Genomic DNA, 13,215 nt, shown 5'->3' on the forward strand with positions numbered 1-13,215 from the left:
CAGTGTTAATGTACTGAATGCCACAGCACTGTGCACATGGAAATGGTTACAGTAGCAAGCTTTATATTGTGTCTGCTCTACCAAAATAAAGTAAATAAACCAAAAATTTAAGTCCAGTACTAGCTTAGTCTAGGAAGAGAAGTAATCATTATTAAATTGGAAATGTCACCACTACTGACAGGATTTTTTTATATAAATATTTAATTCTAGATACAGCATATTTCCCTATTATAATGTTTCTGCTTTTACCTAAATATGTCTTACTCATGGTCTAGCAAATAAATTTGTTTTGGGGATTGGAGGTAATTATTTTGTCTTTTGGTTCTATGAGGATTGACTTATCAGACATTCATTTTTTTGAAATATGTTTAAAATGAGCCACTTTTGTTATTAATGATTACTGGACTTGTATGAGAATGACTGGGTGAAACTTCAGCTCTCAGTGTTCTCATTACCTTACTTTTTAAAAAAATTTCCAGAGGATGCCCAGCCAGCATGGCTCAGTGGTTGGGCACCGACCTATGAACCAGGAGGTCACGGTTCGATTCAAGGTTAGGGCACATGCCCAGGTTGTGGGCTCAATCCCCAGTGTGGGGCGTGCAGGAGGCAGCCCATCAATGATTCCTTCTCATCATTGATGTTTCTCTCTCTCTCTCCCTCTCCCTTCCTCTCTGAAATCAATAAGAATATATTGATTTCAGAGGAGTGCTGCCTACATTTATCTGTATATCCAGGTGTCAACTGGCTGGAAGTAACACCTGTAGGTGACTGTGCCCACCTAATCACAAAGGGGCCCATAAACACTGAAAGTCAGGTATGAATCCAGACTGACTCATTTTGCTTCAAATGCTCTTGGTTGAAGAATAAAGTTGATCTATCAGAATTTTTGAAGTGTGCTCTTCTAGGGTCCCCTAGCAGGTATGAGAACTAGTTTCCATAGAGAAAATGGACAACCCCAAGGCCTAAGATATAATCCTGTTTGCTTATGACACTGCTCTTCTTTCTAGAGCTGGAAATTGTTCCATGTTTTTGTTTTTAATAGTCTGTTTGTCACTCCAAAAAACAATGCATGAACTACATACTTTGATATAACTTCGGTAGGTCATGAGTTTACCTCAACCTTTTGGTATGATCTGTTAGACCCATATAAGGTCTTCATAGGCACCTTTCTCTTTTATAATTTATTTTTCAATTACAGTTGACAAACAAGATTATATTAGTTTCAGGTATGCAACATAGTGATTGGATATTTATATTACTTACAAAGTGATCACCCCAATAAATCTAGTACTCATCTGACACCATACATAGTTATTAGAATATTATTGACTATATTCCCTGTGCTGTACTTTACATCCCCATGACAATTTTTATAACTGGAAATTTGTCTTTTTTAATCCCTTCACCTTTTTCACCCATCTCCCCAACCCTCCCGTCTGGAAACCATCAAATTGTTCTCTCTCTCTCTCTCTCTCTCTCTCTCTCAATCGATATCGAGAGAGTTTTTTTTCTGTTTATTTTTTAGATTCAACCTATAAGTGAAATTATATGATATTTGTCTTTCTCTGTCTGACTTATTTCACTTAGCATAATATCCTCTCCATCCATATTGTCACAAATAGCAAGATTTCATTTTTTATGGCTGATTAATATTCCATTGTGTGTATGTGCATGTGTGTGTGTGTCTGTGTGTGTGTGTGTGTGTGTACACACCACATCTTCTTGATCCATTCATCTATTGATGAACACTAAGTTGCTTCCATATTTGGCTATTGTAAATAGGGCTGAAGTGAATATAGGGGTGCATATATCTTTTTGGATTAGTGTTTTGGATTTCTTCAGATAAAATACTCAGCAGTGGACTTGCTGGGTCATATGGTGGTTCTTTTTTTTTTTTTAAGGAATCTCCATACTGTTTTCCATAGTGGCTGCACCAATTTACAATCCTACCAACAGTGTACAAGGGTTCCCTTTTCTTTACGTCCTCATCAACACAGTTGTTTGCTGATTTGTTGATGGTAGCTATTCTATTGATGGTAGCTATTCTGACAGGTGTGAGGTGATATCTCATTGTGATTTTAATTTGCATTTCCCTGATGATTAGTGATTTTGAGTATGATTCCATATATCTATTGGCCATCTATATGACTTCTTTGGAAATCTATTCAGGTACACTGCTCTTTTTTTAATCAGAAATTTTATTTTTTTGGTATTAAGTTGTATGATTTCCTTATGTATTTTGGATATTAACTCCTTATTGGATATATCATTGTGAGATATTTTCTCCCATTCGGTAGGTTGTCTTTTTGTTTTGTTCATGGTTTCCTTCAGTGTGCAGGAACTTTTTATTAATGTAGTCCCATTTGTTTATTTTTTTTCTTTTGTTTCCCTTGCCCAAGGAGACATTTTCAAAAATCATTGCTAAGAGTCATGTCAAAGAGTTTACTGCCTATGTTTTCTTCTAGTTTTATTCTGTCAGGTTTTACATTTAAGTCTTTAAGTCATTTTTAGTTTATCCTTGTATGTGGTGTAAGAAAGTGGTCTAGTCTTATTTTTTTTTTGCATATATATGTCCAGTTTCCCAATACCATTTGTATATTCTTGCCTCCTTTGTCATAGATTATTTGACCACAAGAACGTAACTCTTGTTTATATCAGCTAGTCTATAGTAAAATTTATTTTGTTATACATCGATCTCAGCAATTCCAAGAACCTATCAATGATGTTAAGGGAGAACTTACTGCATCTCCTTTTTACTATAGCAATCAAAATGCCACACAAAAAAATGATGAATAAATTCAGTGTTGTGATTGTGGCAATGGTTTCACTGGGGTATACACATGACAAAATTCATGAACTTTATTGTATGCCAATTATATCTCCACAAAGCCTCCCAGTAATGCTTCCTCCCTACCCATCCATACTCTACACTTGCCTGGGGAGGAGCATGAGGGAAGGTGGGGCGGACTGGCTCTTGTTGGAAGCGACTGAAGCGTTCTGAAGCCTCTGGTGAGTCTGTCCAGGTCATGGAGGGAACGCATTCCTTGGGGCACCTTGAGATGTTTTTATCACTGCTGCTGTGAAGCTGCAAAATCCGTTTCCCTTAGCAACCCAGTGTATTGTGTTATTTTTTATTTATTTATTTGAAAATGAGTCAAGGTTATTTTTAGATAGTATGTACTTGGTCTACAGGTTACTTCATTTTATGGATGGAAAAAGCTCTGGACCTGATTAAGATTTGAAGGGGGATATAAAAGCCCTGTCAACGATTTATTCTGTGCTTTTCCAAAATTACCAAGTAGATGAGTAGAGAACCATGACCAGATCTTAATATTTTGACCCCATTTCTGTGCTGTGATCATAAATTCAAGATTGCAGATACATTTCCATGTGCAAGTAAGATTAGGAGGAAAGGATGTTTCATAACGTTTGTACCATGTTTAGATATTTGGTAGTTGCAACAGAGGTGGCAAAAGGAGGTAAGGTTTATAAGTACCAACTATGCACCAAGCATAGCTTTATTGATATATATATTATGTAACATATAATAATGTTGTTAATTACCATTCATCTTTACCAAAAAAATTTACATATGAATTAACCAAGGCCTTGAGATATGAAGTGGCTTAATCCAGAGCTATACAACCAATAAATACATGGTAAAGCCAGGATTTGAATTTAGGGGTGGCTGGCTCTAAAGTTTTGTTTTTCCCTGCACTATGGCAATAAAGAACAGGAACAAAATTCCTGCTTTTTTGAATCAGAAAAAAAATCCATCTTTTACCTTAGAATTGTGACCCTAAATCTACCTCTCCGGCCCCTTGACCAGCAACTCTGATCCATTCCTCCACTCCCCTGCAGGAGGCGCCATCACTGCTTTCTCCAGGGTAAATATGGTTGGAATGCTGGCAGTAAAAGTTACATATCTCTCCGTTTTTAAAACTAATTATCTAATTGAAGAATTTCTAAAAATTCTGCATTGTAAACAGAATTGAGCTTGATGTGAGGATGCTTGCAGAAAATGGACTGCCGGTAGTGTTGGAGGACATGCTGTTCAGGATTTCTTTGAATAGCTAGGGAGTACCCTCACTGGGGAGAGAATTCCGCAGAACTACTGTGAGAGTGAAACGTTATTCTAAATGCCACGCAAACGTATACATCAAAGGTTTATGAAGTATTTCCAGACATCAGTGCTAGATGTTACGGTTTTGACACCCTAGCCAACCACCTGCCTGTCAGGTGATGCTGACATAAACTCATCCAAGAATTGTATGTATCCCATGGAGCCAACACACTACAGCCCACAGCACAAATTCGGCTCTTTGCCTCTTTTTGTTAATAAAGTTTAATTGGAACACAGCCACATCCAGTCACTTACATATTGCCTGTGGCTGCTTTCCCACAACAGCAGACTTGAGTAGCTGCAACAGAGACTCTAACAGATCGCCACTTCCCTGTCCCGATCTATACAGACATTCTGCACCAAGTTTTATGTATATGTGGACAGAATACAAAACTGTCACAATACTCTTCTCAGGATTAAGTGAGATACGTGGCTGTCGCTGGGCAAGCCAATAATATGATGTCCCTTCAAGTCAAAACTCTTAAGTATTTGCTCAGCATATGTAGTGGAGATGGGAAGAAACTGATTTCCTAGCAATAAAAGTTATGTATCTCTTCCTTTATTTCAAAATAAAAGATTTATTGCATGTACCAAATATTATATAACATTTTACCTTATTTGGAATTGCCTTGAAAGCACAATTTCTTAAAAGCACAATTTCCAGGTATGGTAATAACCACTTGGGAGGTTTTAACATTTAAATAATCAATGACATATCATGTAATACAGTAAGTGATACCTGGAATACATTATTTTGTTTTGGAATTTAAGCTATTTTCAGCTGCCAACTTTGTTGTAAATCCTCACATGAGGATATTTTTCCATTGACTTTTAGAGAGAGTGGAAGAGAGAGAGAGAGAGAGAGAGAGACATCGATGTGAGCAAAACACATGGATTGGTTGCCTCCTGGGCACGCCCTGACCAGGGCCAGGGATCAAGCCTGCAACCGAGGTATGTGCCCTTCACTGGAATTGAAACTGGGACCCTTCAGTCCATGGGCTGACACTCTATCCACAGAGCCAAACCAGCTAGGGCTCAGCTACTGACTTTTAAAGACTACTGCCAGCTGATGGGCCTCAAAAGGTGATTCGGTCTCCTGTCGAACGAGGCAGCTCAGCGGAGGAGGGGTTGGCACCAGCAAGGAGTATGTCTCTTGTTTTGCTTTGTTTTTCCATCCAAGAGCACGGTCTAATTTGGCAAAAGAGAGAACCAATTTCTATTTCACTGGTTAAATAGAGTCATATGTGGAAACGAGAGGATCTCCACGTTGCCTGAATGGGCAGGGCAGCTCCGGTGTGGATCTAATTTCCCAATCTTGTTTGTTCCTGACCACGTTGGGCCATTACTTTCCCTTCCTGGGCTTTGATTTCTTTATCTGCTAAATGGGAAATCTCAGATGGTGGCTAATGTCTCCTCAAGCTTCAACACTGTAATTCTAAGCATCCATTGCCATTAGGAATGTGTATTTTTGGATTTACAGCAAGCACTGGCTTTGGCCTTAAAAATTGAACTCTGGCCCAGCCGGTGTGGATCAGTGGCTGAGCACTGACCCCTGAACCAAGAGGTCACAAGATCGATTCCTGATCAGGGCACATGCGCAGGTCGCAGATTCAACCCCCTGTAGAGGGCATTTCTCTCTCATCGATGTTTCTATCTCTCTATCCCTCTCACTCTCTAGAATTCTTAAACGCTTTTTTTAAAAAAATAATTGAACTCTGCTCAGAAAAGGTGAATATCAAAATGCCAGAGTCAGTCCATGGTCAAAGTTGGACGGCTTCTTGGTGAAATAAGAGAGAAAAGGACAGGATAGAGAAAGTGCTGTTCTTTAGTCAAAGTTTCTTCCTCTGATGGCATTAACAGACCCTTTCCTTTATAACGTGATAGGGATAGTACTGTGTGTTTGCTCAGTTGTGTAGGTTCCTACTTGGTAACATACATTTGGAAATTTCATGCAGTCTCCAAATTTTTATTGTTGGAATTTTACCAGCTCATGGGAGTCAGACATCTAGAACCACCGCTGAAAACCTCCCAGCTGAAATTTCCAAAGCCTCTCATTTATGTCAGGAGAGAAAAGTAGATTTTCCCCCCTCAAACCCTGCATAAGCTCATTGATATAAATCTTAACCTGGGAAGAGGTCTGCTCTTCCGGAGACTTGACTTTTGCTGAGTAGGTCTAGGTGCTGGGCACAGTCTTCTGCTGAAGACCAAGTGCAGGCAGGAGCGCCCCAGGAGTCTTCAGTGGGACCCTTCCTCTGGCAGCAGACTCATGTTGACTGCAGTTGTGTAACTGCCCTAGCTAAGCCGTCTCCCCATGTGCTAAGGAGCCTCTGTGTTGGACATCTGTGGCCGGCACCCACGCCGCAGCCAGTGGTTCTGCCAGTGCGTGACCTCAGGAAGCCCAGGTTGGTGTCTGCTGGCCGATCCTCGCCAGGGCCTGCTGGTTGGTTCTGCTCTTGTGCATTGTAGCTCCTGACAAACTCCAGCTGGAGCCAACAGCCCCATTAATTTTCATTTCCTTCAGGAAAGCTTCAATCATGTCAGGCTGGTATTTGTTCGTCACTGGAGCAGCTTGATGCACAGAAGCAGCCCCTTCTGCTGTGGCACCGAGCGTGCAGTGCTCTGTTTGTGTGTGTGTGTGTGTGTGTGTGTAAGGTTATGGCTTTTAATCCTCACTTTTAAAATGTTCCAATGTAGTGAATAGTAATACAGAGAAGGGTTTATCCTCATGATGCTTTTAAAAGGAAGACTGAAAAGTGTCACTTTGGTCTCTGTGCCTTTTTACCCAATGTTATCACTGTTCCTAGGGGCATGTTTATCCTTCAAGGATTTTTTTTTAACCCTCACTGAGGATAAGTTTTTATTGATTTTGAGAGAGAGAGAGAGAGAGAGAGAGAGAGAGAAACATTGTTGTGAGAGAGATACATAGGTTGATTCTCTCCCAAACACACCACAACCAGGGATCAAACGCACAACCTAGGTATGTGCCCTGACTGGGAATCAAACCTGCAGCCCTCTGGTGTACGGGATGACACTCCAACCAACTTAGCCACTGGGCCAGGGCATCCTTCAAGGATTTTTTTTACACATCTACCTGCCCAAAATATATTTTCCCTTTTTTATATAAATGGTGGCACGCCACACACAGTATCTGCATCATGCTTTTTTCACTTAATTTATCCTAGAGATCTTATCGTGTCATTGCATGTTAAGCTTCCTTGTTCTTTGTAAAATATCTGCATAGTATTCCATTGTATGGCGAACCATAATTAATTTGACCAGTCCTCTTGTGAGAGACATCCAGGTTGCTTCCAACCCTTCGTCCTTAGAAACAATGCTGTCATAAATAACCAGACACACGTGTGTCCATGGCCTTCTTTATCTGTGGCATACAGTATAAGCATGCATTTGCCGGAACAAAGAGTTATGCACAATTGTAATGTTGACAAGTTGTGAAAATATCCTCCATAGGAAAAGTATCAATTTCCCACTAATGTTTCAGGGTTCCAGTTTCCCTTGAGCTATCCCAAAATTTTGGAATTTTGTTAATCTGATAGGTAAAATGGTCTCTCAGTGATATTTGATTTTCATTATTTTATTATTAACGAGAGGCCCAGTGCATGGATTCATGCACTTGTGGGGGGCGTGACCTGCAAGAATCGGCCCGCTGTGGGAGCACCACTCATCCTGGTCACCTGAGTGGTGCTCCCACTGTGGGAGTGTACTGACCACCAGGGTAAAGCTCTTGCATTGAGCATCTGCCCCCTGGTGGTCAGTGCGCATCATAGCGACTGGTTGACCGGTTATTCTGGTCATTCCACCATTCGGTCGCTGGGCTTTTACATATATAGATGAGGTCAAACAACTTTTCAAATGTTTAAATCATTTATATTTCCATTCCTGTGAAGTACCTGATCATATCTCTGGCTATTTTTTTTTTTAATTCACTTTTTGGTCTTTTTCTTTAGTGTTGACTGGAGCTCTTTTGTTTGTTTGTTAATCCACCGAGAATGTGGCAAAAAGAGATATTGAATCTCTATATAAAATCATATTACTCTACTGCATTGTTCTTATTTTTCACAATGAAAAATTAAAGTACAGGCAGATTAGGTGACTTATCTGATATCATGTAAATAAAACTAATCATAAACATCAAAATTCAGCCTAGTGGATGCCTCTTAAGCAGTGGTTCTCAACCTTCCTAATGTCACGACCCTTTAATACAGTTCCTCATGTTGTGGTGACCCCCAACCATAAAATTATTTTCGTTGCTACTTCATAACTGTAATTTTGCTACTGTTATGAATCATAATGTAAATAATCTGATATGCAGGATGTATTTTCATTGTTACAAATTGAACATAATTAAAGCATAGTGATTAATCACAAAAACAATATGTAATTATATATGTGTTTTCCGATGGTCTTAGGCGACCCCTGTGAAAGGGTCGTTCGACCCCCAAAACGTGACTCACAGGTTGAGAACCGCTGCTCTAAGGGGAAGGAAAGGAATAAGATCAGTAAAAAGTACAGAAGGGATTCGACTATATGGATAAATTTTATTTCTTAAGCAGCATTTTGGGGTCATGGATATTCATTGATTTATACTTTATACCTTTCATATACCATAAATATTGCAAAAAAAATTCAAAGATGAACCCAGAAGAGGGGGGGGGGAGAAAATGATTTAAGTGGGAATGGAAATCGGATTTTTAAATCACTAAAAAATGTAAGGTCTCTTTTTCTGTAATTACAGATTTAAAGAAGACTTTACAGATCCATGCCCCATTTATTTCCAGTTCCATGGTTCTCATCTATTTTAGAAATTATTTTATTTGTAGTTCAAAGAATTTATCCAGTGTTCAAAATTCATGGCAAAAAAAATGCATTTGTAAAATTTGTTCCACACACTAAACCCTGGATCTTATGCCTAAAGCAAGTCAACTATGGTTTCATGAGAAAGGTGGGTTGATTTCCCCAGGAAGGAAGTACAGGGGGATGGCGACAAATTCTCAGGCTGAAGACACGGTGTGGTTGGCAGGGGCTGCCTGCTTGGAGTGGCCCTCACTGAGTTGGCAACTGTTTTTACCTGATGGCCAGTCGCCTTTGAAACATGAACTTCAAGAGACCCACTATCAGGGGGTGCTTTTTGTTAGAGGGGAGTTTGGCTCCGGACCAGTAGAGCTAGAATTTGAAGTCAAAATTGTCTTCGCTAATGTTCTCTCTCTTATTCTTTTTACTATTTTAACTGCAGTGAAGGGAGCAATCTGACCCCAGCACATCACTACCCAGACTTCAGATTTAAGACATATGCTCCACTAGCATTCCGATATTTCAGAGAGCTTTTTGGCATCAAGCCTGATGATTACTTGGTAAGAATCTATAATTTTCCTTCTTTTCCAGAAATGTGTGATGTAAACATTTGTCTCATAGCAACAGTGATAAGTGACTTGTGTCTCTTATTTTATAAAGCTCTGGAGCGTAGTAAAAAACTCCAACTCTCATAATGATTATACATTTAGCTTCAGAACATGTGATTTGATTGCAGTTTTTAACTGATGGCTACAAAATCTGCCATTGTGATTGATACTTAAATAACTCTGGTATTGGTTTCTTCTTCAGATAATTATTCTAGCAGATATATTATAATTAGTTCTAAATACTCCTGTGAATTTTGCTGATTGGATTCTCTTGGAAAGCCTTTCTGTTTTAATTGCCTTATTTACACCATTCGTCTCAATCCTGCCTTGGTCCGCAACCATTTTCACCTTGACCTACAATGGAATATTCTTTTAAGGAACTGGATATCTTTGTTCTCAAAATCTCTTTATACAGATTCTTTTTAAATGTGTTTTCATTTGGTACAAGGCTGTGTTTTATTCTCAGATTTGTCTTTTCTCCCTGCCTTCCTTCTGGCGCAGGCAGCACCAATACAACAGCCTTTCTGTGAGGTAGTCTAATGTGGCTTCAGAGATTTATCCTTTTCCTGTTCAAGGAGTCAGGGACTTCTTTCTGTTTCAAGAAGAAAATGGTGTATTGTGTCATTTGATCACTGTTCACACCCTAGGGCTCTTCAAAATCAGTTCTCAAGAAGCTGAAGGAAGGATGCCATCAAATATTTATGGTTCATCTCATTCTGAATTGTATTAATAGGACTTGAGCTAGATCCTGGAATAATGCTTTGCAAAGGAGGTAGAGCCACATTTGTCACTTGTCACAGAGAGTGTTTAAAATGCATCTTTTAATTTGGGTGCAATGGAAATGATTAAATTCCAAGCAGATTCTCCTTTGTGCCGACGGAAACCATGCATGACCCGCTTCTTTCGTTTGGCCTTAAGAAAATCATATGACTGCTGCCCGATGAAATAATACCGGTTCCTCAAGGCACATTCATAAATCTTTATAGAGCAGGGAGGACTAAATATAAAGTCCCTGGGCATCCTGCTTTCCTGAAATGTGTGTCCATGTGCTCTCTGCCTCATCACACCCTTTTAATTGAAATGCCAGGTGCCCCTACCCAGCATTGTCAACCCTGCCATCCCAACCACTCAAGTACACAAACTCATTTGGGGTGTGTGTGTGTGTGTGTGTGTGTTTGGCTAGAAAACAATGTGTGTGTTTGGCTAGAAAACAAAGAAGCTTCCCTTTCAAGGAACGTTTTTGGGGAAACCACTGGGATCTTAATATCATATTATTGAAAATAAGATCAATCCCTCATCATCTGCTACACGTGAGAAATTAATGCATTTTCTCTCTGAATTTCCTTGAGATTCTGCAGGCAAAGTGGATACCATACACTTGCATTTCGTAACACAGATCCAGTCAGTATGGGATGGCTGCCCCTCTGCCCTCTCCCGAGTAGGCCTCTCCTGTGGCCATTGACCCCCAGGCTGGGAAGCCCTTGCTGCTGCTCGTTCTGTCTCACAGCACAGCTTTCTTTTGGGAAGGCCCGTTTCTGAACAAGTCCTCATGTGGCTGTCACAGTAATGAGCCCGTAAGCTAGAAAGTTTACTTTCATAACGAGGTGAAAGTGTTCACAAAGGAGCATAGGAGACTAAGCTGATGGCTTCTGGAAGCAAAAGTCTTCCTTCAACCCTAGCCGACTTGGCTCAGTGGATAGAGCGTCAGCCTGTGGACTCAAGGGTCCTTGGCTCGATTCTGATCAAGGGCACATGCCCGGGTTGAGGGCTTGATCCCCAGTAGGGAGCGTATAGGAGGCAGCCAATCAATGATTCTCTCTCATCATTGATATTTCTATCTCTCTCCCTTCTTGTCCGAAATCAATAAAAATATATATTTTTTAAAAAGTCTTCCTTCATGTTCTTGGCAGAAGGTAAATTAATCATTGCCTATTTTGAACACCTATTGTAACTAAAATACTTCGCTAATAATTATCGGGAGATTCAAGACATTATAATTCGTGATAGTCAGAGAACTTAGAATCCAATTAGAATAATTGGTTTATGTGGGAAAGAACCATTCTACCAGGCAGTAAATAAAAATACAGAAGCAACACATTAAATGCTCCAGGAATTGGGGGGGGGGGGTGTCTCTCTCTCTCTCTTGGATTAATGATTAAGAGGGCTTCTTATGGGCATATGTGGTTTAACTGTGATTTTAAAATTACAAAGGATTTGAAGGGAAAGATATTGGAAGGGGCCAGAGGGAGGTGACTTTGATACCAAAGCTACAAATGCATTAAACATTTAGAAGGACTTTGAGTAGGCCAGTATAGCAGGAGGGAGAGGTTTTGATCAGGAATATTAAAAAGATAGGGCAATATAATTCAAATAAATAGGTTTTTTTTAGTCATAGGAAATGAATGAAATGTAGAGACTGACTACATATTTGACATTATTGAACTATTGTTTTGGTGGGATGATGGTATTCTGTTTTAAAGGAGGAGTTATTCTCTTTTAAGAAGTATCTGATGGATGATATGATTTGATATCTGGGATTTGCTTCAAAGGAATCTGAGGGAACCAGGTAGGGGAGTGGTTGGGGGTGAAGAGAAGACAAAATTGGCCATGAGTTGATAATTGTTGAAGCTGAAAGACAGAAACATGGATGTTGATTACACGGTTCTCTCTACTTTGATATATGTTGGAAATTTTTCCATAATGAAAAGTTAGGGGAGAAAAAGATAAGACCGGGCAGGAAGTATCTTTTCGTGTTTTTTATTCCCATTTTCCACCAGCCTTATAACTGTACACACAGTTCAATAACCAGGTCCATCTCAGGGACCTGCAAGAAACAGCAGGGGCAGTGGCTCTCTAGTTATACATGGCCTGGTCCTCATTGGCTACAGCCACCCACTTGCCCTGCACTGGGGATCCACAGCCCAGGACTGAGGCAGCTCCCCCTATAGGTAGTGGAGCTTCTAGACACTCAACCTCCAAACCACCCCATCGGGGGCCCCCATGCAGTGACCTGGAATGTGGCCGTTGAGGAAATGGTCTTTTGTATGACACGGCATGCTTCCGAAAGTCAGGTGTGAGCCTCAGAGACTTTCTAGCCCAACCTTTCATTTTAGATGAGGCATCTGAAGCTGGGGTCAGTGAAGGGAAATGCCAAGGTTACCCACATTGGCGGGGACAGTGTCCATATCAGAACAGCCGTCTCCCCATCCCCCCTCCACAGTGTTCTTTGCCTTTTACCATCTGGCCTCATGCTTCCCAACCCACTAAGTCACAGGCCTCTCATTGATTGTGGTCTCAAGGTAGGTATTCCCTAGCTCAGTGGTCGGCAAACTCATTAGTCAACAGAGCCAAATAGCAACAGTACAATGATTGAAATTTCTTTTGAGAGCCAAAATTTTTAAATTTAAACTATACAGGTAGGTACATTGTTATTAACTTAATTAGGGTACTCCTAAGCCAGCCTTTGCTAAACACGTCCTCAATCTGATTGAGGTACATTCACTGAGGTCGACCCCTTCCAACTCTCCCATCCACACTCGTCTTGTATACTTGTTTCGTCTATCTCCTTTCGTTCATCCTCTCTATATGTCCAAACCATCTCAACATACCTTTCTCAATCCTCGACACTACATCTTCTTTCACTCCACAACGTTCCCTAAAATTAACTTAATAAAC

At 40.2% G+C, this 13,215-nt stretch overlaps 1 protein-coding gene across 5 annotated transcripts in view; it reads left to right on the forward strand.

Moving 5' to 3' along the window:
• The window catches only part of PIP5K1B (phosphatidylinositol-4-phosphate 5-kinase type 1 beta), a 201,609-nt gene that overhangs the window by 73,943 nt on the left and 114,451 nt on the right, over positions 1-13,215 (forward strand). For 4 of the 5 annotated variants that reach the window (XM_023764577.1, XM_023764578.1, XM_014466422.2 and 1 more), the window contains one exon: positions 9,375-9,492. The exons of the other annotated variant lie outside the window; for it this stretch is intronic. In XM_023764577.1, coding sequence (XP_023620345.1) covers positions 9,375-9,492 — 118 coding nt within the window. The remainder of the gene's footprint in view (positions 1-9,374; positions 9,493-13,215) is intronic. 5 annotated transcript variants of the gene reach the window in all.

This window comes from Myotis lucifugus, unplaced genomic scaffold (genome assembly GCF_000147115.1).
Source record: "Myotis lucifugus unplaced genomic scaffold, Myoluc2.0 scaffold_337, whole genome shotgun sequence".
Taxonomy (NCBI): domain Eukaryota; kingdom Metazoa; phylum Chordata; class Mammalia; order Chiroptera; family Vespertilionidae; genus Myotis; species Myotis lucifugus.